At 45.9% G+C, this 27,316-nt stretch overlaps 1 protein-coding gene across 1 annotated transcript; it reads right to left on the bottom strand.

The window, feature by feature from the left end:
* Nucleotides 1-26,931, bottom strand: SLC25A18 (solute carrier family 25 member 18). Its single transcript, XM_088470546.1, has 10 exons — nucleotides 26,652-26,931; nucleotides 14,192-14,287; nucleotides 9,948-10,070; nucleotides 5,347-5,402; nucleotides 4,537-4,627; nucleotides 4,237-4,355; nucleotides 3,600-3,756; nucleotides 1,560-1,714; nucleotides 1,117-1,192; nucleotides 1-699 (listed from the first exon to the last, which is right to left on the bottom strand). The coding sequence occupies exons 2-10, from the start codon at nucleotides 14,206-14,208 to the stop codon at nucleotides 558-560; spliced, it is 936 nt and encodes a 311-aa protein (XP_088326672.1). The 5' UTR covers nucleotides 14,209-14,287; nucleotides 26,652-26,931; the 3' UTR covers nucleotides 1-557.
* Nucleotides 26,932-27,316: the final 385 nt, after the last annotated feature.

Genomic DNA, 27,316 nt, shown 5'->3' with positions numbered 1-27,316 from the left:
AAAAATCCTATTTAAATCCAAAAAAATCTGATTTAAATAAAATAAATCTGTTTTTGATAAAAAAAAAAAAATCTATGCAACCATGCCTGGGACAAGGCATGTATGAAGATCATATGAGGACGGATTACCCCTATGTATCAGGAGGAATGATTTGGACACCCCCAGCTTGTGAACTGCGGATATTCTGGTACCCTGTAATTGATCATTTCTTTACCCATGAGTCAATATTTTTGTGACTCTAATACTTGCTTACCATCCTACAGAGCTTAAAGTTACCCTAAAGTGTTGCTTCATCTTATATAGTCTGCACAATACAGTAACAATATAGCGACCAGCAGGCACCAGGCCTGTAATCCATACCGGATTCAATCCTCCTGTTATACATAAGGTGCTATAGGGCACTGCTGCCACGTGGCACTGTATCCAGGACTTATACCGAAAAGCAGCCGCAGCCGGACGTTATGTTACAATATGAATCCCTATGCGTTTCCTGTGCCCAAACGGAAAACCTTTTTCTGTGTGTTCTCATACAGGGCCAACGTCAGCTGTCCTAGTATTTATCTCCCATGTCCGAGGATATATTCACCGATGCCGATAAAATACACCACTTGGGCTATTCCGAAGAGAGGCGCAATGACCAGCGCACGGCACACCGCCCCCTTCATGAAGGCAGAGGGACCCTCGTTTCTCCAAATCTTCCTGGTGGGAGAAGGAAAGAAGAGGTGGGAGATTGTGGGCGAGTTCGCTAAATAAAACTTTCGTTAACATTGAAAACCAAACTCTGGTCCCGGCCAGTCCTGCGTTGTGCGGGACTCAGCGTAAATGAATTATGTGTATAGAGAAAATAATCGTTTGCAGACCAGAAGCTGCAAATACTGCACGGCATGTGCACGTATAATTTATATACTTTAATCATTATTTTAAAAATGATATGTGTTACATCACCGGCAAATCCAAAGTGTGATGTACGAGGTGGGGGATAAGTTTTAAGTTTGTGTCTGTAATTTAACTGCTTAATATCAATAAAATGTCTCTATTCAGTAGTGCGCTGCTTTAATAAATGTCCCCCCCACAAGATATGGCGGTAAGGGGGGGGTTGTGCTCAGTAGGCCTTACCTGGCACAATCCGTAATTCCATGGTAAGTGTCTTCACCGACTCCCTTCTTCAGAGTCTGAATCCGGGTCTTCAGGACTAGTGACAAATGATCCACACAGTTAGTTTGCGGCTGGACACATCAGTGATACTGACAGGAGATCACATGCAGGAAGGGATCATGGGGAAGAGAAGGCAGGTAATGGAAACTGTACTGTAATAGTGAACGCTGCAGTCAGACTCACTAGCACCCAGGTGAAGAAGACATTTTTTAATTCTATAGAAAGCCGAGTTTGTTACTTCCCCTCCACGTACCGTGGTCTATAGTAGGATGCAGCACAGGGTCCCCTTACACGATTACACACGTCCTATATTATGTTTCCATAACAATGTTCACTCCAGGTACGTTTATGGCACCATGGTGAGACCAGGGATCTTGGGAAGAGATTAGATAAAATGCGCTCACCGTCTAGCGGTGTCACGGCCACCGCAGCCACCGAGCCGGCGAAGCAGCCGGCAATGAAGGAATGGTAAAATGGAGCCTTCTCCTGGGAGGACTTCTGCCCAAGTTTGTTGACATTGGCAAAGAGAGGGAAGTAGATGATAGAGAACGGGACGTCCCTACGGCAAAGAGACCAGAACATTCATATTTTATTTATATATATATATATATATATATATATACACACCGATCATCCATAACATGAAAAGCACCAGCCTAATATTGTGTAGGTCCCCCTCGTGCCAGCAGAGCAACTTTGGCCCCCGCCAGGCATAGACATCACAAGTTCTTTGACGGTGCCCTGTGGTATCTGGCACAGACATTACCAGCAGATCCTGTAAGATGTGAGGTGCGGCCTCCGTGGCTCAGACTCGTTTTTCCGGCACATCCCACAGATTCTCCATCGGAATGAGATCTGGGGAATATAGAGGCCGAGGCACCACCTTGATCTCCTTCTCATGTTCCTCAGAACAAGGTGGTACTCCCTGATGGCGGTGGCCTCTATCAGCAGGATAATGTGCCCGGGCACATTATCCTGCTGATAGAGGCCACCGCCATCAGGGAGTACCACCGCCATCAGGGAGTACGGTTCCCATGAAGTACTGTAACATCGTCTCTTTAGGCGGTACGTGTCACAGTAACACCCACATGAATGGCAGGACCCAAGGTTTCCCGGCAGAACATTGCGCAGAGCGTCAAACTGCCTCCGCCGGCTGCCCTCTGCCCATAATGCATCCTGGTGCCTCCTCTTCTCTAGGTAAACGACGTACACGCACCCGGCCTTTCACTATATGTAAAAGAAAAAGGCGATTCATCAGACCGGGCCGCCTTCTGCCATTGCTCCATGGTCCAGTTCTGATGCTCACGTGCCCATTGTAGGCGCTTTTGGAGGAGGACAGGGGTCAGCATGGGCGCTGTGACCAGTCTGCGGTTATGTAGCGCCATTCGCAGCAAGCTGCGATGCTCTGTGTGTTCTGACACCTTTCTACCATAGCCAGCAATAACCATCAGTAGTTTGTGCTACAGTGGTTCCTCCTGTGGAATAGGAGCAGACGGGCTCGCCTTGTCCTTCCTTGGACCACTTCTGCTAGGTACTAACCACCGCATACCGGGAACACCCCAGAACTGGCGATTTGGAGATTCTCCGACCCAGCCGTCTCGCCATTACAGTTTGTCAGTCGCTCAGATCCTTACACTGGTCCATTATTCTTGCTTCCAACACATCAACTTAAAAAACAAATTCAATTGCAGGCGAAGGGTGCGAATTGCCGTTGCTACGGCATTCAAACGTCGGCAACGGCAGCCCTTCTCGCACCCTTCGCACGGTCAGCCGAATGCCCGATTCGCTCAAAAGTGCTCGTCACCCTATGGGGTAGCGAACACTTTTGAGCGAAATCCCGCTGCCGTAAAGTGCGCGCAGATTCGACTGGGAAAATGTGTTCGCATCTAATTGAATTCCCTGCTCAAGGTGCGTACACACGTAACGATTTTTTGAACGATTTAACTATAACGATGTCGTTATCGTTATATCGTTTGAAAAAACGTTCATTATTTTTGGGTGGACGATGAACAATAATCGTTCATGCAGGCTCCCATTTGTAGTTTGGAGTTCAGCATCCATTCTGACTGTCCAACAGAACGATTTTCGTTCAGAAAATCGTTCTTGTACGGAATGAACGATGTCCATGTTTAAAAAAATCGTTCGTCATTCATGAAAATCGTTGAAAAAATCGTTAATTAATTTAATAACCAACGATTTTTCTAAACGATTTTCGTTAACGATTTTCGTTTACATTTTCCCTTGAAAAAGTGAACGAAAATCGCTGGTTGCTAACGTGTGTATGCAGCGTTCGCGTTCGCTTTTTGCCTAATATCTCCCAGCCCTTGTCAGGTGCCATTGTAACGTGATAATCAGTGTTAGTCACTTCACCTGTCAGTGGTTTCATGTTATGGCTGATCGGTGTGTGATATATACAGATATATATATACATTCTCTGCGGTTACCTGAGCAGTGTGGCGCCCAGCCCCTTGTACACTCCCGAGACGCCCTGTGTGCGCAGAAGGTCTCTTGCAATCAGCAGGGCGGAGGGTTTCCGGGGGGCGGCGATGGGGGGATGGGGGGCCGATGCCGGGTTATCCCCAGATACAACTCTCTGTGTTGCTAGAAAACAAGGAAATAACCAAAAGCTCTATAAGGTGATAATTACACTACGGCAAACGTTGTGGTGAAATATAATGAACGTTTGCAGATTTAATTCTTATTATCATTATTAAGAATAACATTTACTTATATAATTTATATAGCGCCAGCATAGACCGTTTACAATTATATATAAGAAAGAAACACCAATATATCCTGTTAGACAGTGACTATATAGCAGGTACATTACTGAGACATGAGGCACTGATGTCTCGTGTCTGGCGAGCCGATAGGCTGCATTCTGATGTGCTCCGGTTCCGCCCACAAAGCGTCCGTCCGCGCAGAGTGCTCGGGGGCGGAGCCTGTGACTCCTATCGCACTGCCGGGATTCTACGTGTATACTGGTGAACATTAGACAAAGCCTCTTCGTGCTGCATCAGCTGGTACTGGAGGTTTATGGGGTGTCCTAGTGCCCAAACTCCGCCCCGTACCCCGGCTTACCCAGGCGGCCTGCGTCCTGCAGCTGGATCTTCAGCATCTCCATAGGAGACGTCACTACGACCTGACAGGTCCCCGCGCCGCACCCCGCCAACATCTCCCTGATCAGGGTCAGCTGCTTCCTGTAACCACAAGGTGTCCTCACATTACAGATGGTCCTTATGGGGCGCTGTGGCCCGTCCAGGACCCATTTGTCACACACAGGCTAATACTGCTCATGTAACATGGAACCACTTATAACACACGTATGTGTCTGTGTGTGTGTACATATATATTTATATTTAGCAAGTAAGATGGACATACCCTTCTTGGGATAACCGGTTCCTAAAGAAGTCATTGGCCGCCAGTTTGATGGCTTTCTCCGGCGTGACCAGCGTGAGATTGACGGCGGCTCCTGCGAAGGACGGACGTGGTTATTCTATACTGTACACAAACACGACAACTCGTTATATGTGTCATAGAAATATTCATAGTAATGTCATAGTCGGTGTTAATACGAGATTTCAGGGCGCTCGTGGTGCCTAAACCTAACCCTCTCCCCCCTCCGTGGCTACAAGCTAACCCGGCACGCTATTTCCGGTGTCGGCATCTCAACTGATGTCGGGAATCCGTCGCCGGTGTTCTGGCCGCGAGTCGGGATTCTGGAGCCGGGATTTCGACCGCCGATAACAGCGGCGGTAAACTGGCTACATCCCGCTGGCTGGTTGTCGTTACAAATCGTCTGTAGCGAAACACTGGACCCTCTCGCTGAGTTATATACGGGCTACATGGTCGCGGGCTACATACGCATCCTAGAGTACTTATGTGCCATTCTGATTTGTGCGCTTCTCAGTCGCTTCTCGCTTGCGGCAGGATGGGCGTAACTGGGTGGCGATGGGGCAGTAGAGGGGTGTATGTACGCAGGGTAAATTTTCCTGTACTTGGATATGAGACGCCCTCATCTGATGGGTGCCGGTACTGCAGAAGGTCTGGCCCAGGTATTATAACTCCTACGCTGGGGGGTGCGCTGACGGGTTAGTGATCATGTCACGTATGGTTACGCGCCATCATGTCATGTATATAATTATAATGCTTAGTTATGTAACAGTCTAACACAAGTCTCCCAGCTCCCACCTCTGTACATTCCAAAGAATCCCTCCGAGCGGATGGTCTTCACCAGGCAGTCGAACCTGTGCGGAGAGATAAACAGACGCCAAAATACTTAATGAGTATTATTGTCTTTTATTTATTTAAATAAAATCTACTTAAATGCCCATTATGGGCTGTTACTTCCGCGGCACATGCACGCACCATGATGTCACTGCCAGTTGGGAAGATGCCGGTTAGGAAGGGAAGTAACTCGTGCCAGGTTTGCTATTCTACCTTTTTGACCCACCACCCTGTTAGAAGTGTAGGCTGTGGGGCATATTCAATATGGGAGCGAAAAAGTCCGTTCTGGACTTTTCACTCCATATCGGAGTTTTTCTGGGGATAAAGTATCGGGGGCGCGCCCGCTTTATCCCCGTATTCAATAGGGAGCCGGCGAAAACAGGAGCCTGCGTAAAGGTAAGCATCGGGAAAAATAGGGGAATTTTCGGGAATTCATCCTGGGACCCCCCTAATGATGTCCTGACATGGGTGATCACTGTGGGTACCCCCGTTTTTCCCTGCTGAAGGTAATTAGGGTTTTTAAATAGCCACGGCAGGTGTTTTCTTGCGGCTATGAAGAAGTGGTGAAGAATATCACTTAGGAATAGCAATTTTTTTCGGGAATAAAAAAACTATCAATTTTGGGGTACATGAAAATGGGGGTAAGCAGATTTTTAAGTCCCTAAAGTTAATTTTAAACATTCTGCAAAAATGCACCTGCCGCTTGTCCCCGCAATGAAGAAAACACCATCCGGATACATGGGGACCCGACCTGAATTAATTTAGATAGTTTGGCACTTTGTTCCCCCAATAATTTTTTTTTAACCCCCAAAATGAAACTTCATTTTTTGGGGGGTATCCCGTTTTTTTTTTTAAACTCTTTTTGTATCAGTTTTTTTTTTTAAATGACACTCCCAGGGGTGCAGGCTATTTTCTTGTAAGCCTGAACTCCTAAACCCCAATTCTGCACTTTTCGCACCGGCGAAAAGTCAATGTCACTGAATACGGGGATGATTGAAATAGGCGAAAATGACGTCATCGGCGATTCCGACATTTCACCTCAAATTGAATACGGCCCCTAGTTTGCTGTTTGTGGTAAATAAAAAGGGTAAGAATACAAAAATCGCATTTTACTTTTAAATACATCTGCAGTGGAAGCCAGAGTAACACTCTCCAGATTTCAGGGGACGTTACCGTCGTCCTGACAGAACAGCTTGTTCCCGTCTGATTGTTGGAAGTTATGTCCTGGGAGGGGGGGCTCAAGCCCATGTTTTTGCGTCTGCCAATGTCCTGGTTTGTGCTGGGACACTGTTGGGGGTTAGTGGTTACTGTTTTGTTACTATTGAAACCTTAAAAACAAAGGTATAATGTGTGTCTATGAGGCAGAAGCCATTTTGGAGCATTCTCGCAGCGGCCATGACATAGTGTAACCCTTATAACCAGACACTGACATGTACAGGAGAATGCTGGAGATCGCTACAGGGTGTGGTTACCCCTTCATTGCTGTAATAACAAACAGATGCTGTAACCGCCTGGCTGCGGTGAGCCGTGATTCACTGTAGGGCAGAGGAGGGGGCGGAACTGGCACTGGTTCCAGTAAATTCACCCAGTGGTGGTAAAGAGACTGCAACAGAGGAGAGAAAAGGAGGGGAAAAGCAGGGACTATAGGGGACCCTTCCCATATATGTGGCGGACGTCTGGCTCTCACCGACCCATCCCGGCGAGATTTAGGGGTCTATTTACTAAGCAGTGTTAGGAGACAGAGTGAAAAGTGATAAGAAAGTGATAAGGTGCCAGCCAATCAGCTCCTAGCTGTCATTTTTCAAACACAGCCTGTGAGATGACAGTTGGGAGCTGATTGGCTGGCACCTTATCTCATTTCACTCTGTCTCCTAACGCTGCTCAGTAAATAGGCCCCTTAGCCATAATGTGCCAGGAGCGGATAATCCGAGAGGACGAATTTATTCAATCCCCCGCAGAGGAGCGTTTGTGATGTCCAACATGGCACATTCTCCTGGCATGTTAGTGGTGGCGAGATGCGAAACGGTTGGAACACCAGCGTCTGGCGGCCATCAGCGCAAATTGAATTGCCACCATATAGTCTGCAGTCACCCGCAGGGGGAAGACGTTACCTCACTGTTTGGAAAATGATAGTTAATATAATGGATACATTTATTTATATATACATAATTAGGACCTGCAGCCAGACACATTTACACTCAATGCCCAAAATGATAAGTATTAAGGTAAAATATATAGTTTGGGGTGTCCCTGACTTTCCACAGAATATTACTTTGCCATTCCAGGGCCTTAAATAGAGGTTATACAGGTCAAAAAGCTGAAAATAAAGTCAGTTAAGCTGCTGTGACCTCATTATCCCCACCCCAGGGTATTAATCCACCAATCCGCACTGTGCATTCCTGCAAGTGACTCTATAGAGATCGTCTCTGTAATATATCCTCCTCCTGCGGCAGAGGAGGGGGAGATAGCATGGTGGGGTTATCTATAAATACCCCTGTTATTATTATCTGTATATTATTACGCTCAGTGATAATAGCCTCTCACATATATTATGTTATATAATCGCTATCTCTGATTATATTACAGGACACGTCCCCAGGACAGTACATGCACCCCCCACCCTCTGGGTGTATTACAGGACACGTCCCCAGGACAGTACATACACCCCCCACCCTCTGTGTATATTCCAGGACAGTACATACACCCCCCACCCTCTGTGTGTATTACAGGACACGTCCCCAGGACAGTACATACACCCCCCACCCTCTGTGTGTATTACAGGACACGTCCCCAGGACAGTACATACACCCCCCCACCCTCTGTGTGTATTACAGGACACGTCCCCAGGACAGTACATACACCCCCCACCCTCTGTGTATATTACAGGACACGTCCCCAGGACAGTACATGCACCCCCCACCCTCTGGGTGTATTACAGGACACGTCCCCAGGACAGTACATACACCCCCCACCCTCTGTGTGTATTACAGGACACGTCCCCAGGACAGTACATACACCCCCCACCATCTGTGTGTATTACAGGACACGTCCCCAGGACAGTACATACACCCCCCACCATCTGTGTGTATTACAGGACACGTCCCCAGGACAGTACATACACCCCCCCACCCTCTGTGTGTATTACAGGACACGTCCCCAGGACAGTACATACACCCCCCACCCTCTGTGTGTATTACAGGACACGTCCCCAGGACAGTACATACACCCCCCACCCTCTGTGTGTATTACAGGACATGTCCCCAAGACAGTACATACACCCCCCACCCACTGTGTATATTACAGGACACGTCCCCAGGACAGTACATACACCCCCCACCCTCTGTGTGTATTACAGGACACGTCCCCAGGACAGTACATACACCCCCCACCCTCTGTGTGTATTACAGGACACGTCCCCAGGACAGTACATACACCCCCCACCCTCTGTGTGTATTACAGGACACGTCCCCAGGACAGTACATACACCCCCCACCCTCTGTGTGTATTACAGGACACGTCCATAGGACAGTACATACACCCCCCACCCACTGTGTGTATTACAGGACACGTCCCCAGGACAGTACATACACCCCCTCCCTCTGTGTATATTACAGGACATGTCCCACAGACAGTACATACACCCCCCACCCTCTGTGTGCATTACAGGACACGTCCCCAGGACAGTACATACACCCCCAACCCTCTGTGTATATTACAGGACACGTCCCCAGGACAGTACATACACCCCCCACCCTCTGTGTGTATTACAGGACACGTCCCCAGGACAGTACATACACCCCCCAACCTCTGTGTGTATTACAGGACACGTCCCCAGGACAGTACATACACCCCCCACCCTCTGTGTGTATTACAGGACACGTCCCCAGGACAGTACATACACCCCCCAACCTCTGTGTGTATTACAGGACACGTCCCCAGGACAGTACATACACCCCCCACCCTCTGTGTGCATTACAGGACACGTCCCCAGGACAGTACATACATCCCCAACCCTCTGTGTATATTACAGGACACGTCCCCAGGACTGTACCAACACCCCCAACCCTCTGCGTGTATTTCAGGACATGTCCCCAGGACAGTACATACACCCCCCACCCTCTGTGTGTATTACAGGACACGTCCCCAGGACAGTACATACACCCCCCAACCTCTGTGTGTATTACAGGACACGTCCCCAGGACAGTACATACACCCCCCACCCTCTGTGTGCATTACAGGACAGGTCCCCAGGACAGTACATACACCCCCAACCCTCTGTGTATATTACAGGACACGTCCACAGGACTGTACCAACACCCCCAACCCTCTGTGTGTATTTCAGGACATGTCCCCAGGACAGTACATACACCCCCACCATCTGTGTATATTACAGGACATGTCCCACAGACAGTACATACACCCCCACCCTCTGTGTGTATTACAGGACACGTCCCACAGACAGTACATACATCCCAAACCCTCTGTGTGTATTACAGGACACGTCCCCAGGACAGTACATACACCCCCCACCCTTTGTATATATAACAGTATAATCATCCACTTACATTCCCCTGTAGACCCCCTGTCCCTGCTGGTTTTGTAGTCGGGTCTTGGCGAGGTCTATGGGGAACACGCAGGTGACGCCCACCAGTCCGGCCACTCCGCCATTGATCAGTTTAGCTGGTAAGCTGCAAAATAGAGACACCCGAATATCATCACCGAGATTTATAGCCAAAACTTCACCGCAGAGCGGCAGCAAGATGGATCCAAATAATAAATGAATGACATAGTCGGACAGAGAGACAGATAAATATGAAATAGACAAATAGGTACATAGGACACGTTGTACACTTGGACGCATTTTAAATAAATGTAGGTGTAAAATGTGACCAAGAAATATATATATTTTGTTCAGAATGCGGAGTGTGATGCAATTCAAGATGTGTCCAGCTCTGCAAGCGTACCATATGCGCCAGAATTACGCCAGGCAAAAACAGTAATATAGGTGCCGGGTGTACGTCAGGTGAAAATAGTAGTACAGGCACCAGGTTTACGCCAGGAGAAAACAGAAGTATAGGCGCCAGACGCAGCTTCACAGTTTTAGTAGTAAATGCAAAAGTTATAGCACAGGATTCAAAATGGGAATCTGCTGTTCTGCCTCAGTATTACACCACTAACCAAAATCCCCAAATCCCATCCCCATTACCCGAAACCAATCTCTACTACCCAATCTCTATTACCCAATCCCCGGAACCAAATCTCTACTACCCAAACTCCGACACCAATCTTTATTACCCAATCTCTATTACCAAATCCCCGGAACCAATCTCTACTACCCAAACTCCGACACCAATCTTTATTACCCAATCTCTATTACCAAATCCCCGGAACCAATCTCTACTACCCAAACTCCGACACCAATCTCTATTACACAATCTCTATTACCCAATCCCCGGTACCAATCTCTACTACCCAAACTCCGACACCAATCTTTATTACACAATCTCTATTACCCAATCCCCGCAACCAATCTCTACTACCCAAACTCTGACACCAATCTTTATTACACAATCTCTATTACCCAATCCCTGGAACCAAATCTCTACTACCCAAACTCCGACACCAATGTCTATTACCCAATCCCCGCACCAATCTCTACTACCCAAACTCCGACACCAATGTCTATTACCCAATCCCCGGAACCAATCTCTACTACCCAAACTCCGACACCAATCTCTATAACCCATCCCGACACCAATCTCTATTACCAATCCTGACACCAATCTCTGTTACCCAATCCACGATAGCAATTTCAATCACCCAGTCCCCGAAATCAATCTCTACTATCCAGTCCCCAACACCAATCTCTATTACCCAATCCCGATACCAATCTCTATTACCCAATCCACGATAGCAATGTCTATCACCCAGTCCCCAAAATCAGTCTCTACTATCCAGTCCCCACCACCAATCTCTATTACCCAATCCCAACACAAATCTCTATTACCCAATCCCCGAAACCAATATCTACTACCTCATCCCGACACCAATCTCTATTACCCAATCTCCAATACCCAACTCCGACACCAATCTCTATTACCCAATCCCCTATACCCAACACCAATCTCTATTACCCAATCCCAACACCAATCTCTATTACCCAATCCCCGACACCAATCTCTATTACCCAATCCCCGACACCAATCTCTATTACCCAATCCTCGACACCAATCTCTATTAACCAATCCTGACACCAATCTCTGTTACCCAATCCACGATAGCAATTTCAATCACCCAGTCCCCGAAATCAATCTCTACTATCCAGTCCCCAACACCAATCTCTATTACCCAATCCCGATACCAATCTCTATTACCCAATCCACGATAGCAATGTCTATCACCCAGTCCCCAAAATCAGTCTCTACTATCCAGTCCCCACCACCAATCTCTATTACCCAATCCCAACACAAATCTCTATTACCCAATCCCCGAAACCAATATCTACTACCTCATTCCGACACCAATCTCTATTACCCAATCTCCAATACCCAACTCCGACACCAATCTCTATTACCCAATCCCTTATACCCAACACCAATCTCTATTACCCAATCCCAACACCAATCTCTATTACCCAATCCCCGACACCAATCTCTATTACCCAATCCCCGACACCAATCTCTATTACCCAATCCTCGACACCAATCTCTATTAACCAATCTCCAATACCCAACCCCGACATCAATTTCTATTACCCAATCCCGACACCAATCTCTATTACCCAATCCCCTATACCCAACACCAATCTCTATTACCCAATCCCCGACACTAATCTCTATTAACCAATCTCCAATACCCAACTCCGACACCAATCTCTATTACCCAATCCCCTATACCCAACACCAATCTCTATTACCCAATCCCCGACACTAATCTCTATTAACCAATCTCTATTACCCAATCCCCGACACCAATCTCTATTACCCAATCCCCGACACCAATCTCTATTAACCAATCTCCAATACCCAACCCCGACACCAATTTCTATTACCCAATCCCGACACCAATCTCCAATACCCAACTCCGACACCAATCTCTATTACCCAATCCCCGACACCAATCTCTATTACCCAATCCCCGACACCAATCTCTATTAACCAATCTCCAATACCCAACCCCGACACCAATTTCTATTACCCAATCCCGACAACAATCTCTATTACCCAATCCCGACACCAATCTCTATTACCCAATCCCGACACCAATCTCTATTACCAAATTGTCACACTCAATCTCTACTACCCACTCCTTGGCATCAATCTCTATTACCCAACCCCCAATACCAATCTCTATTACCCAGTCCCTGATGCAATCTCTATTACCCAGTCCCTGACAGCAATCTCTATTACCCAGTCCCGGACAGCAATCTCTATTACCCAGTCCCTGACACCAATCTCTATTACCCAATCCCCAATACCCGACACCAATCTCTATTACCCAATCCCCGACACCAATCTCTATTACCCAATCCCCGACACCAATCTCTATTACCCAATCCCTGACAGCAATCTCTATTACCCAGTCCCTGACACCAATCTCTATTACCCAGTCCCTGACACCAATCTCTATTACCCAGTCCCTGACACCAATCTCTATTACCCAATCCCTGACACCAATCTCTATTACCCAGTCCCTGACAGCAATCTCTATTACCCAATCCCCAATACCCAACACCAATCTCTATTACCCAATCCCCGACACCAATCTCTATTACCCAATCCCCGACACCAATCTCCAATACCCAATCCCGACACCAATCTCTATTACCAAATTGTCACACTCAATCTCTATTACCCAGTCCCTGACAGCAATCTCTATTACCCAGTCCCTGACACCAATCTCTATTACCCAGTCCCTGACACCAATCTCTATTACCCAGTCCCTGACAGCAATCTCTATTACCCAATCCCCAACACCAATCTCTATTACCCAGTCCCTGACACCAATCTCTATTACCCAATCCCTGACACCAATCTCTATTACCCAATCCCTGACAGCAATCTCTATTACCCAGTCCCTGACAGCAATCTCTATTACCCAATCCCTGACAGCAATCTCTATTACCCAGTCCCTGACACCAATCTCTATTACCCAGTCCCTGACAGCAATCTGTTACCCAATCCCCAACACCAATCTCTATTACCCAATCCCTGACACCAATCTCTATTACCCAGTCCCTGACACCAATCTCTATTACCCAGTCCCTGACACCAATCTCTATTACCCAGTCCCTGACAGCAATCTCTATTACCCAGTCCCTGACAGCAATCTCTATTACCCAGTCCCTGACAGCAATCTCTATTACCCAATCCCCAACACCAATCTCTATTACCCAATCTCCAATACCCAACACCAATCTCTATTACCCAATCCCTGACACCAATCTCTATTACCCAATCTCCAATACCCAACACCAATCTCTATTACCCAATCTCCAATACCCAACACCAATCTCTATTACCCAATCCCTGACAGCAATCTCTATTACATGCCTAACCCCAATCAAAATCCCTAACCATTACCCCAACTCCTAATGCCAGTTTATTTATTTTTTGTTATGAATTTTGTATTGTTTTTCAAGTAGCAACAAGAGGGGTACAGAACGGCGAGATGCACAGAGCCCACAGAGCCAGCGGAATCTAACTCCAGTTTCTAATGTATATTCCAATACACTGGTAGACCAGAGGCTGTGGGAATTGTACATGGCGCCGTTATATATTCTGCAGTGATGTAGATTAGTGACACTTACCTGATCTTCTCAGTCATCGCTCTGTAGTGCGGTGTGTTGCAGGTTAAACCAGGTGGCGCAGTCTATCTCTGCCAGTGTCTGTGATGACCCCCTGCCCTGTAGGAGAGAATAAATTGTCCCTTTTATAGATACGTTATATAATCTTTATTCTCTTAAAAATTCATAGACATATGTTATCAAAATCTTTATTCTCTTAAGAATTCATAGACATAAAGACGTGTTTGCACCATTTCCTAAACAAGTCGTTATAATAGATAATGGTGTAATATTGTGCAGTTCAACCAAAGACATTTTTAAGATCAATTTATACATTACCCTCAAAAGTGGAGAAATAAACCTAAATTATTGTAAATATTCCTAGAATTATAGCGCTGTTGACGACGACAGTACTCCTATTGCTGAGAGGTACTATATTCAGAATTCTTTTGGGCTGCAGTACTTTACAACCGCCAGTGGGTGGTGCTAGCTGTTTGTACAATATGTTTGGCTGACAGCACTGTTAACAGCGACGCCTATAGGATGTTAGAACGTGTGACACCAAAATAATGGCTGTAGGACCTTCTGACAGCCTGTAGGGGTCGCTGTTCTTATTGCTGTCAGCCAAAACTATTTAATTGAACATTAGCATTTATTTAATTTCTCAACAGATATTCAAATAATCCCTTCACCTTTATAAATGAATCAATCTGTATACAGCGGAGTTATAGTATTAGAAGAGAAAAGGATTGTAAATTAAAGATATGATACATTTAAATACAAGCGACTACATTTGAAATTGAATGACGACCAATATAATGTTCTTTTTCCCCAGCCATTGTGACACAGTCGCCCCGGGCATGTGATAACTGCAAACACTCAGTGCTGTACACAAGCTGGACCTTTTATCTCCTGTACAAGGGTGACTGGCACAGAGGTTCATAGTACATAGATACCTGCCATCTCTCCCATCGCATTTACACACCGAGCCACCTGGAAAATAACTTGTGACCTGAGCCCACCCCTAAACTTGTCACCACTGCGGACGTTAGTTCCCGTGACCTAGTAAATAGCTCAGGTCACAGGCACAGGACACACGGAGCGATTGGGGACATTGGCGCAGCTGCAATATTCATGAGTCGCCTCAATAAAATATGTGTATTTAGTTGCACGTAGAAGACAGTTGTGGCCGGTGGGGTAAATATATATTTACTAAAGTGAGAGTTTTTATAAGTGGAGATGTTGCCCATAGCAACCAATCTGATTCTACTTATCATTTACCTAGCACCTTCTAGAAGATAATAGCTAGGATCTGATTGGTTGCTAGGGGCAACACCTCCACTTCTAAAACCTCTCACTTTAGTAAATATACCCCGTGGTGTTTATAGGGTGTGATGAGATGATGGTGTAACGGGGAATAGAGCAGCCATGTTGGGTAACTCTCAGAAGTATATATAGGGAGGAGGAAGACAGCGCTCGGTGTGAGATAGGGATCTGTGCATGTCCTGGAGTCATTGCGTGCAGACGTCTGTGCCAAGGCTAGGTGTGCCCCTACCTGGGGACTGACCGGGCGTGCCACCTCATACTCCGGGTGATTAGGGACATAGGGGGAGATGTACTAAATGGGCCTTTCCATTGCACCAAGAGGTTTTGGTTGTATTGTTCACAAAGTCGGGTAATGGATAGCTGGCAAGGACCAGCGATGCGCGTGTACGCTGGGTCCTTGCCGACCCCGACTATCTACTGAACATGCCCGTCAACCTGACGACGCTCCTCAGGTTCGGCATGTTCAGAGATAGGAGGTCGGGCTCCTGCACTGAATGAAGTTCAGTGAACGCCATTCAGTGCGGGCACCGCACCTTGACGACCTGAAGGTCTGAACGCTAGACGTTCAGACTTTCAGGTCGCCTAGTGGATAGGCCCCTTAAGCCTTGAAAAGTGATAAAGTATAGAGAGATAAGGTACTAACAAATCTGCTCCTAACTATCATGTTACAGGCAGTGAGGAAGATGTACTAAGCTCTGGAAAGTGATAAATTGTAAAGTGATTAACTACCAACCAATCAGCTCCTAACTGTCATGTTACAGGCAGTGAGGAAGATGTACTAAGCTCTGGAAAGTGATAAATTGTAGAGTGATTAACTACCAACCAATCAGCTCCTAACTGTCATGTTACAGGCAGTGAGGAAGATGTACTAAGCTCTGGAAAGTGATAAATTGTAGCGTGATTAACTACCAACCAATCAGCTCCTAACTGTCATGTTACAGGCAGTGAGGAAGATGTACTAAGCTGTAGAAAGTGATAAATTGTAGAGTGATTAACTACCAACCAATCAGCTCCTAACTGTCATGTTACAGGCAGTGAGGAAGATGTACTAAGCTTTGGAAAGTGATAAATTGTAGAGTGATTAACTACCAACCAATCAGCTCCTAACTGTCATGTTACAGGCAGTGAGGAAGATGTACTAAGCTCTGGAAAGTGATAAATTGTAGAGTGATTAACTACCAACCAATCAGCTCCTAACTGTCATGTTACAGGCAGTGAGGAAGATGTACTAAGCTCTGGAAAGTGATAAATTGTAGAGTGATTAACTACCAACCAATCAGCTCCTAACTGTCATGTTACAGGCAGTGAGGAAGATGTACTAAGCTGTAGAAAGTGATAAATTGTAGAGTGATTAACTACTAACCAATCAGCTCCTGTCATTTTTTTCAAACACAGCCTGTAGCATGACAGTTAGGAGCTGATTGGCTGGTAGTTTATCACTTTCCAATTTATCACTTTCCAGAGCTTAGTACATCTATCCCTGTGTTTGTAAAATTACAGTTAGGAGCTGATTGGTTGGTACTTTATCACTTTTCAAGGCTTAGTACATCTGCCCCAGACTGTGCTTTGTGGATAACATCTCAGAGTCTCTATAGTGTTTGTCTTGTGTCTTGTCTTTGCCATTGGCCAATGTGCGTCCTCCAGAATTCGCATATTGGAGCCCTCATTAAGCGCTTTGCGCTGTCCACGCACTCACTAATCGCGCCTGCCTGCATGGAGGTGGGTGTGGCTTGTAGGAAGGGAATCACTTTTCCGGGAGAACCGTGGAAAATACGTGGAATTATTTTACGAGCCGTGGGCCGCGTGCGAATGTTACAAGCGCTGCATGCACTGCTATGCGGCGTTCAGTGCCACGTGTTTCTTCACGGTGAATAATACGGGAATGTGTGTCAGGAGTAATCAAATGTCTTTGGTTTTAAGTCAGATATTTAAATAAGATGTGGAAATGTTTTTTTACGCACGTGCATTTGCGTAGAGTTTATACTTACGTTTACAATGAAGACATCTGATGTCCAGTGTGTGCAAGGCCTCATGTGCTCCCCATGTGTTACACTCATTAGTGCTCCCCTCAGCTCCTCCTGTCTCACATTCATTAGTGTCCGCCCAGCTCCCTGTGTCACATGTATTTATGTCCCCCTCAGCTCCTCCTAAGTCACATTCATAAGTGTCCATTTACCTCTCCATGTGCTATTCATTAATGGCTGTCAGGACCTCGTGTCTCCCCGGTTCCCGTGTGTCACACTCTTTACTGTCCCTCAGCCGCCTGTCACATAGTATCTCCTCAGCGTCCCGTGTGTCACATTTATTAGTGTCCCCTCAATCCTGGGCAGCTGTTACAATTACGGACAGCTGTTGCGTCGTCCATGTTGGGGGACATTTGAGCCCTTTCTGCACCACGGGAGGTGTCTGTCCGCCCTAAACTTGCCCCAGGACACCTGCGTAACTGTGTGACAATCGCCCAAGTTAAACCCCCACAAGCTACTGTCCCGAGAGGGTAGTTCAGCTATGCGCAAAGCACCGCACGAAGGCCGCGGGGACACTTGTAACTGTGGCACATAGAGACCGCAATCTATCTCTCCCGCAATTATCCATGATGTGCGCAGCCACCTGTCGCAACCACACATCAGGGATAATTAAATTGAGTTGTCCTCTTATTCTCCCATGATTCAGACTCTCCATCTACCCATAAAATGACCTGATAAGTAGAAATAATAACTACCAAGAGCTGTTTTATCTTATCCGGAACCTAAAATGATGTTACGGGGCGGATTTCACGCCTCAGCAAACTTCCCAGGGTCGCGAGCTTCTCGTTTTCCACTTAAAAAAATAACAGGATCGAGTTCCGGTTCCGGTGTCTATGCTGCTGCCACGGCTAAATACACTGCCAATCGCCGGTATGCGGCATCCAGGTGACCACCGCCTCCTCCTACCTCCCGGTGCACCCCCTGGGGCATTTATGTAAAGATTCCTCTCCCCCTTCATGCCGCCCAAGACTCGGAGAGTGAAGGGCCAGGAATCCAATATGGTGGCCGCGCCTGGGGTACAAACACAGCGGGCTGACTCTGCCACCAGATTGTCCTCCTTATCCTCTGAATTAGATCTGGCATCCCCCTCCTCCTCCTCCGCTGTGGACCCTCCTATCACCTATTCTGTGCTGACACAAGCCATCACAGATGCTGCAGGAACAAGCAGCTCAATTTACTCAGGTTATACAGCAGGTACCCACACAGGCTATCCGGCAGGTACCCACACAGGCTATCCGGCAGGTATCCACACAGGCTATCCGGCAGGTATCCACACAGGCTATCCGGCAGGTATCCACACAGGCTATCCGGCAGGTATCCACACAGGCTATCCGGCAGGTACCCACACAGGTTATCCACCAGGTATCCACACAGTCTATCCGGCAGGTACCCACACAGGCTATCCGGCAGGTACCCACACAGGCTATCCGGCAGGTATCCACACAGGCTATCCGGCAGGTACCCACACAGGCTATCCGGCAGGTACCCACACAGGCTATCCGGCAGGTATCCACAAAGGTTATCCAGCAGGTACCCACACAGGTTATCCAGCAGGTACCCACACAGGTTATCCAGCTGAAAAAAAGATACGGCAGTTCTGCAAAATAAATTAGGGCTAATTTCCATGATGTCCAAGAACTAGTCCGGACCCTCTCAGCTCGATTGCAAAAGGACTCATATCAGATCTGGAACAAACTGGACGATTTGGTAAATCGTTCCAGTCGTAATAATAACCTGCGTGTGGTTGGCCTCCCAGAATCTGTAAAAGGTCCTGCATTATATCATTTTTTAAAAGTGACTTTGCCATCTTTACTGGAAATGAATGACAGGTGTGAGGACCGGGTCAATTAGCGTGCCCATCGTATAGGCCCTCTCCATGAGCAACATAACAAACATCCTCGTATAGTCATCTCTCGGTGTCTTATATACGCTCACAAGGAGGCTATTTGGATGGAGTCCCGTCGCCAGCGAGACCTGATATGGAATGACTGCAAACTTCTGATTTTCCGGGATTATTCCGCAGAAGTCACAAAGGCCCGTAAGGAATCTTCACCTGTCTGTTCTCAACTTATTAAACGGGGGGTAAAAGTTTGTGCTCCTCTTTTCGGCTAAGCTGCGGATCTTTGATGGCACAACCCCGGTGGATTTTACCTCTGCGGATGATGCTCTCGCCTATTGACGTGAGTCTGGCTCGGCTGGAACTACTTCTCCTCCTCGCTCGCCACCCCAATCCGAAATGGACTTGTAAAGATAATACATCGCCAGCGCTAGGATTGTGCACGTCACATTATTTACTATTATATTGCTAATTTGTTTTTGTTTACATCGGAAGTTGTCACCACAATTGGTATGGATGGACCAAATAACCACCGTCCTCTGGCCTCATTGGTTCTATGACATTTTCTTTATGTCATTTATCTATGTGATCTTCTGTTTTGTACTGAACCCCTCCCCCCAATTTCCCATTCCCTGGGGTGCATCCTGTTCTTTACTCAGTTGTTATATGTAGGTTTACTTGCTCATTACATTGGTGGCATATTGGAGGCATTAAGTGAAAAGGAAACTTATTTTTACTTTCTTACAAAGTTAAAGATTGATGTCGCTCTTTTGCAGGAGACTCATCTCACTGCTTTAGAAACTGCTAAACTTAATATGTGCGCTAGTTGTACTCGCCTCTGCCCCCTGTAACTCCAACGCTAGGGGAGACGCTATTCTCTGAAATAAGTCTCTTCCTTATGTGATTCATTCTCCTGTTGCCGACCCTGTCGGTAGATTTGTGATTGTTGATGTCACTATTCGGTCCACTCAATGTCATTTGTAACCTATATGTCCCGAATGTGTACTCTAAGTTGCTTTTTGTAAACGTCTTTTGGCTGAACTCTCCACTTCTTCCTCCCCATCTGCTGTTATGGACGTCCCCCTCTGCCTAAATTTGGGGTTCCACTCTTTGCTCAGCAGCTACACCTCTCTGATGTTCCTTGCCTTTCTGCTGCGCATGGTACGTTATCTCACATAGACCGGTTACTGCTCGCCAGGCATTTATTACCTAGACCAGGCCCGGCCAACCTGTGGCTCTCCAGCTGTTGTGAAACTACAAGTCCCAGCATGCCTTGCCACAGTTTTGCTATTAGGGAATGCTAAAACTCTGGCAAGGCATGCTGGGACTTGTAGTTTACAACAGCTGGAGAGCCACAGGTTGGCCAGGCCTGACCTAGAGTCTCCGATTCCTCTATGGAACCAATTTGCATTTCGCACCACGCATTAGTTTGGTTTAACACTTACTCCCAATATCGATCGTGGAGCCTATCGTCAATGGCGGTTCCCTACCACTCTAATTCTTTGAAATTCGGAAATATGAGGCGACATGACAGACATATTTGCACAATGATTTGCACCAAGCATTCTGGCAGGCTTCCAAGTTAGTAATTCGCGGGACGATTTTGTCTTATGTCAAGCAACATTCTTTAGATATTAATGCTTATGTTACAGCGCAGAAATCTCTCACAGAAGCTTACAAACGGCTTCCTAACCCCTGTACGGAAGTAGTTACTTGCATTCCAAATTATCATTTTATACTGTTCTCTCTCAGATTGGGGAGCGTTTTGCTTTCATGGGCAATTTTCCGTTTTCACCTACATGGCAACAAGGTGGGCAGTTTGCTCTCTAATCTGTTAAAAGGGGCTCATTCACCTTCAATAGTCAAATCCCTAAAAATGTCGGCAGGTGCCCGTGTTTATTCTGGAAAGCAAATCCCTGATATTTTCCCTGATCTGCTGCTGATACTGTAAATTTAGACCAAAAAAACAATTATCCTTCTGGGAAGATATAACCCTACCTCAGGTGTGCGCAGGCGAGTATTACAAAATTCTATCGCCTCCTATTGGTGAAACACTAGTTTCTGTTTATATTCTTTAAAAGAAAGTATTGCCTCTGTATTTTAATTCTGCTACTCTTAAAGTTCTCCCTAAGCCTGGTCTTGATCTTGAGCTGTCGGGGTCTTACCGATCCTTCTCTCTTCTAAATTTAGCTGATAAAATTCTGACAAAGATTATGGCTTAAATTGATCCTCCCCTCTATAGCCCAAGTTGACCAAACTGGATTTGTGTGGGGCCGACCTTCAGTAGTCAACCTATGCGAGGTTCTCACAGTACAGCAGTGGTTGGAGTCCTCCAGGGTTCGGGCCGATGCGGTTCTCTTATCAGACGGCGAGAAGGCTTTTGACACGGTGACATGGGGTCATCTATACGAGGTCCTGGGTCAGTTTGGGTTCCCTGGTGGACTTCATCCAGACACTACAGGACTTTAATTCTTCACCTTTATCCCAAATTGCATGTAATGGCTATTTATCTCCTTTTGACGGCTCAGCTTTCCAGGGTGGGCGCATATATAAAGAACATTGGCATCTCTATTACCCCCACCTTTCAGGCTTATATATAAGGCCAACGTCACACCCATGCCTTCCAAAATTAAACATGTACTAGATAGTTGGCTATGGCTCCCCCTGTCACTTTAGTTTTCCCAGGCTTTTATATCTCATTTAAATGTTGCCTCTGAGTCTTTCTAGTAAAGACAAATACAAAATAGTGGTTGCTCATGATCAACCTAATAGTATTACACAGGTGCTTGTAAAGTGAGGGGTTTACTATAAGCTAGAATACAAAAATAAAACATTTTTATTTCCCTCCAGCACACTGCAAAAGAAAACCAGCAAAAAGACTTGAACACTACATGATCATAGACATTCTGACATCTTTGTCGCATAGATTTGCAAATACATGGTTAAGCGCCGGACCGCGTCCCTAACGCTACATGATAATAGCACCCACTCTGTTGTGCCACATAACACCACATACTTCAATATATTTAAGTTGAGAGCCAACTCACCTGAAGGTACCCCAGAGACCTCCAAATAGCACTACAGGTACCAGCACACCCTCCCAGTGCTGGTCCCCATCCATGCTGCTCAGAAGAGCAATACAAAATAGTGGTTTCTCATATCAACTTAATGGTATTCACAGGTGCGTGTAAGGGGCGGGGGTTACTCAGCTAGAAAAACATTTTTTCATTTTTTTTTCTTTCTAGGAAAGATGAAGACTATTGTCTGAAACTATTTTCAAAATGTCTTTGAAACCATAAGAAACCTCAGACCTCATTGGCAAAAGTTCAACTTCCCCGTTCTCAGGGTGGTTTGAGGGTACCAGACTTTACTAGGGCGTTTTTTTCCTATACATTATAGATTGGATTTAGAGACGTAGTTCTTATACTAATCAATCCTTAGAACTGGCTCTTTTTTTTCGCCCTGTTCCCCATGTGCGCTATTACACACCCCTCGTCCGTCTCTCTCCCATCTTGTATGTTAGATAATATCCTTTTTAGAGACACCTGTTTTTCTTGGCTAGCTAACCAAAGCTCCAGATTCACCACGATTTTTTTGGGGGGGGGATCTGCTCTATAGATCTACAGTAAAAAAAAAAAAGTTGACAATGTCTAGATAGTTAAACAGTCAATAGGTCGTCACACAGTAAAGATCGACATGTAAGAAGGTAGACAGGTACAGATGATCGACAAAAAAATGGTCAACTTTTTTTTTTATTTGGTTAGGGTTAGGCACTAGAAGGGATGGTTATGGGCAGGCACATACCCCAACGCTTAGGCTCCAAGGGAAGGGTTAGGGCGAAGATTAGGGTTAACAAAATGAATATATATGTGTCAACCATTTTTGTGTTGACCTCTTGACCGTTTCTAAGTGTCAGCCTTCTTACATGTCGACATTTTGTCGACTGTCTGACATCCGGTGTCTATCTATACATTGTCTACCTTTTTTAAATTGTCTCACCTCATTATTGCTCCAGCGTTATCCATCATCTTTTTGGTTATCTATGGTAAACCGCTGAAATTATTTAATACTGTCCTTAGAAAACCATGAAACCCTTATTAATTACTATTATACAACACTCCTCTCCCCCTCCTCACTTCTCCCTTTACCCCCAGGAATATGTATAGTTTATTTCCGTTATATTGTGTGTGGGGGGGGGGGGGGTTCTGTATGCCTGGACTGGGTTCTCTACCCTCCCTTTTTTTATTGTTGTTGTATTCCTTTGTCTGACTATGTTGATTCATCCTATTGGCCATTCCATGGTTTTGGCTTTGTCATGTCTCACTGCCACGTGGGGGATCTTGGCCGTTACTATGGACGCTCCCATTGTATCTCTGATCCTGTATTGCTGTGTACTTTGGAAAATAAAAACTGTTAAAAAAATAAATAAATAACAATATCCCTGGTTGGGCCAAACTATTTTTTTACCAGGCGGCATGGTGGTAAACGTGGCAGGAAGATGGCTGTATAATATACAGCCGGATACTCAATTTAGGCGCCAACAGATCAGATCATGTCCAGGGCAGGATCGGCAAGGAGGTGACCAGCTGTAACCTATACGGGCTGGGATGACCACCTCCTGCCCAGGATATAATCTGATTGGTTGTCATCCCCGCTCGTATAGGCAAGTTACAGCTGGTCACCTCCTTCCCGATCCTGCGCAGGATATAATCTGATCGGTTACCAGCTGTGACTTGCCTATACGGGCTGGGATGACAACCAATCAGATTATATCCAGGGCAGGATCGGCAGGAGGTGACCAGCTGTGACTTGCCTATACGGTGACGGGCTGGGATAACAACCGATCAGGCTATTTAAGATGTAATAGGCCGCAGCTCGCAGCGTGCATGTTTTCGACTTGGTATCTATCTGACTTATTAGGGCAGAAGTGTACGTCCATGTGCGTCAGTGGCAGAATCAGTTGTTGTACGGCTGATATCTGGTCAGAGCTGGAGCTCTCTTGGATTTAGGGGGAGATTTATCAAAGCTTGGAGAGATAAAGTACCAACCAATCAGCTTCTAACTGCCATGTTACAGGCTGTTTGAAATGATGAGTTAGGAGCCGATTGGTTGGTACTTTATCTCTCCATCTCCACCAGGTCCTTTATGAAGAGCCACCTTGGCAGTCCTTACCATGGTATTCTGGCCGTTTCCTGAGGTAATTCTTCATAGATGTACCATGTTTTTTGAGAGTGACAGGAGCAGTGTAAATAGTGGAGCAGTTGCCCATAGCAACCAATGAAGTCTACTTATCTATAATTTTATAGAATGTACTTAAATGTTATCTCAAAGGTGATTGGTTGCTATGGGCACCGTGTTCAGTCTTTACACTGCTTCATACATCTCCCCCCATGCCCTGGAGCGCACCCTGGCAGTGAAGGTGTTAATCTGAAGTACCCCCAGTGAATGCTCAGCTGTGCAGGGTACCGAGGGGCCACTTCTCCCACCGACTCCTCCAGGATCAGCAGAACAAAACCGGTCACCATGACGACCTCTGCTGCTCGGCCCGTCGCCATGGAGAGGAGTTTGGCCGGAGCATCAATTTAAATCTAGGCCAGGCCTGAGGCCTTTGTGATAATGCGGCAACAGCGCTACCACGTAATAAGCGGACTTTAACCCCGTCCCAGCCAACTCAGGGACACAGCCCCCTGTATAACAGAGCCCCTGCTGATGCACTATACAGATAACTGTATATTACCATTACCGTGACAGTATATACATATTATAGCCCACCAGCGTTATCTTACTGCTTGGGTCATTATATTATTCTCATCATTAGCACTAGCAATATTCCACACACAACACTAAGAACCTGTTCCATTATTGCCGTCGGTCCAAATAATTAAAATTAAAAACCAGTTCCATAATTGCCGACTGTCCCAATGGTTCCTAAAATCCCAGGTGTTAAAGATTTGTCCCTTGAATTGTCCCCGTTTTCACTTTTCACTAACTGCACAATTTCCTTTCACAGATCCCATATATAAAATGCCGGATACTTATTCTAATAAGTTACCGTTTCATTTTTTTATTAAAGAATAAACTTTGAAAAGACTCTAGTCCAGAAGGTCCCAAACTCCACCATTACAGTCCAGGTTGTAAGGATATCCAAGTGCTTGAGCCCAGATTGTTAAGTTAAAGCGAATAGAGGTACTAATTAAGTCACATATGCTCAAGCAGGGATATCCTTAAAACTTGGACTGTAATGGCAGAGTTTGTGAATCTCTGCTGTAGTGTAAATACTATACCAGAGGTTCCCAAACCCGGTCCTCAAGGCTCCCCAGCAGTTCAGGTTTTTGAGATATGCATGGTTGAGCACAGGTGACTTAATTAGTACCTCAGTCAATTTTATTAAACCACCTGTGCTCAACCATAGATATCTCTAAAACCTGACCTGTTGGGGAGCCTTGAGGAACGCGTTTGGGAACCCTCTGTGCTATACTAAGGATTCTGACATCCACTTAGACTGTATTGCGCCACGATGGTCCGGCTTAGCAGCAAAGCTAAAAATATTATTATTACTTTAGCAGTGCTGGGAATAACCAGTAATAACAGCCATCACTTTAGGGCATATGGGAATATAGCGCACTCATCAGCGGAGGCAGCCTTTTATTTGCCTTATCAACAGTTAGCCTATAAGCTCCCCAGGAACTAGTGATATCCCTGAGGCATGAGGCACAAAGCGGCTCATGTCTCAATGATGTTCCTAGCGAATTCCTGGACTGCATACTCATAATACCGGTCCAGCTCACAACATGGCTGCCTGGAGTGTGACAGGTCCCCTTTATCAGTGACACTAACTGAGATAGATTATTTTTTAGATATATTTTTTCCCTAAACACCCCGCAGTCACCTTATGTCCATTTTTTTTTTCACCCCACACAACTGAAAGTGAAACAATCTCTCCCATATATATAAACCTCGGATGGAAACGGGGCGCAGTCAGCTTATGTGCACAGAATGAGGAGACAACTTTTTCAGAGTAACCCGAGGACTGTCCCCTAAAGCTTATAATCTACTGCTGGGGATGAGGTGGTGTCGGAAGTTATATCACAGACATATCCCTGCAGCAGTAACCTTTAGCCTAGAACACACTGGGTCTGTTTCCTTAAGTGGAAACATTTATGGCATCAGCGGAAAAGGATTCCACAAAAATGGATTTCTGCCATTCCGTCATGTGATAAACGGCATTACCATATATCTGTATATATCTATATATAACATACAAAAGCAGAATTCTATCAAAAAAAAAAAATCTTACCTTCCCCCAAAAAAACTCTCTAGCGTCTCAGTGTAAATGTTTGCAGACGCCGTCGTTCTGTGGTTGGAACAGAGCCACGAAAAATCTTCCCAAAAATGTTCTGCACAACAAAATAGGAAGAAAAAACTTTCTAAAAAGGAGCAGGACGGTTGTGATCGGTCCTAAAAGCTGATTTTTCTCCCAACTTCAGCAGCATTAGGGTCCTGGTTGGAGTTTAGTTTATTCACCCAGGTGCTAACACTCAGATTAAGGTCCCAGCTCTCTGTCTCTCTCCTGTATAGTGTTGGGAATCCCTCTTAGCAACAGGGCTTGCCATTTGGGAGGGACAGGAAGAGAAGGGAGGAGAGACGGCTTCCTACATACAATGCAGTTTGTCAGGGACTTAAAACTGGTTTAATGATAATCCCGGAGAGGCTTTGATTAGAACATTGGCTAAACATACTGCATTGTTTATCTGTTTGCTGTAGCTCCATCCAAACAAAAGGCTGAAGATTAACGGGCGCGATAAATATACAGAGAAGTTTTTGAAGTGTTGAGGTTCATGGCACAGTACAGACGGTTTATATTGCTGAGCAGTGTACAGTCACTTCTATTAGTGCAGCGCTTGAATTCCCTATAGGAACCGCAATCAGTAGAGGACAGATATATAATAACAGCAAATCACA

This window comes from Taudactylus pleione, unplaced genomic scaffold (genome assembly GCF_031769625.1).
Source record: "Taudactylus pleione unplaced genomic scaffold, aTauple2 ptg000101l, whole genome shotgun sequence".
Lineage (NCBI taxonomy): Eukaryota > Metazoa > Chordata > Amphibia > Anura > Myobatrachidae > Taudactylus > Taudactylus pleione.
The sequence above is the reverse complement of the archived record's forward strand: the minus strand, read 5'-3'. Positions and strand labels throughout refer to the sequence as shown.

Excerpts from the sequence above, each read along its gene's own strand:
- SLC25A18 (XM_088470546.1), bottom strand. Across the intron at positions 4,356-4,536 it reads AACCGGTTATCCCAAGAAGG|GAAGCAGCTGACCCTGATCA; the intron begins GTATGTCCATCT and ends TTGTGGTTACAG. Across the intron at positions 700-1,116 it reads GGAATTACGGATTGTGCCAG|GAAGATTTGGAGAAACGAGG; the intron begins GTAAGGCCTACT and ends TTCTCCCACCAG.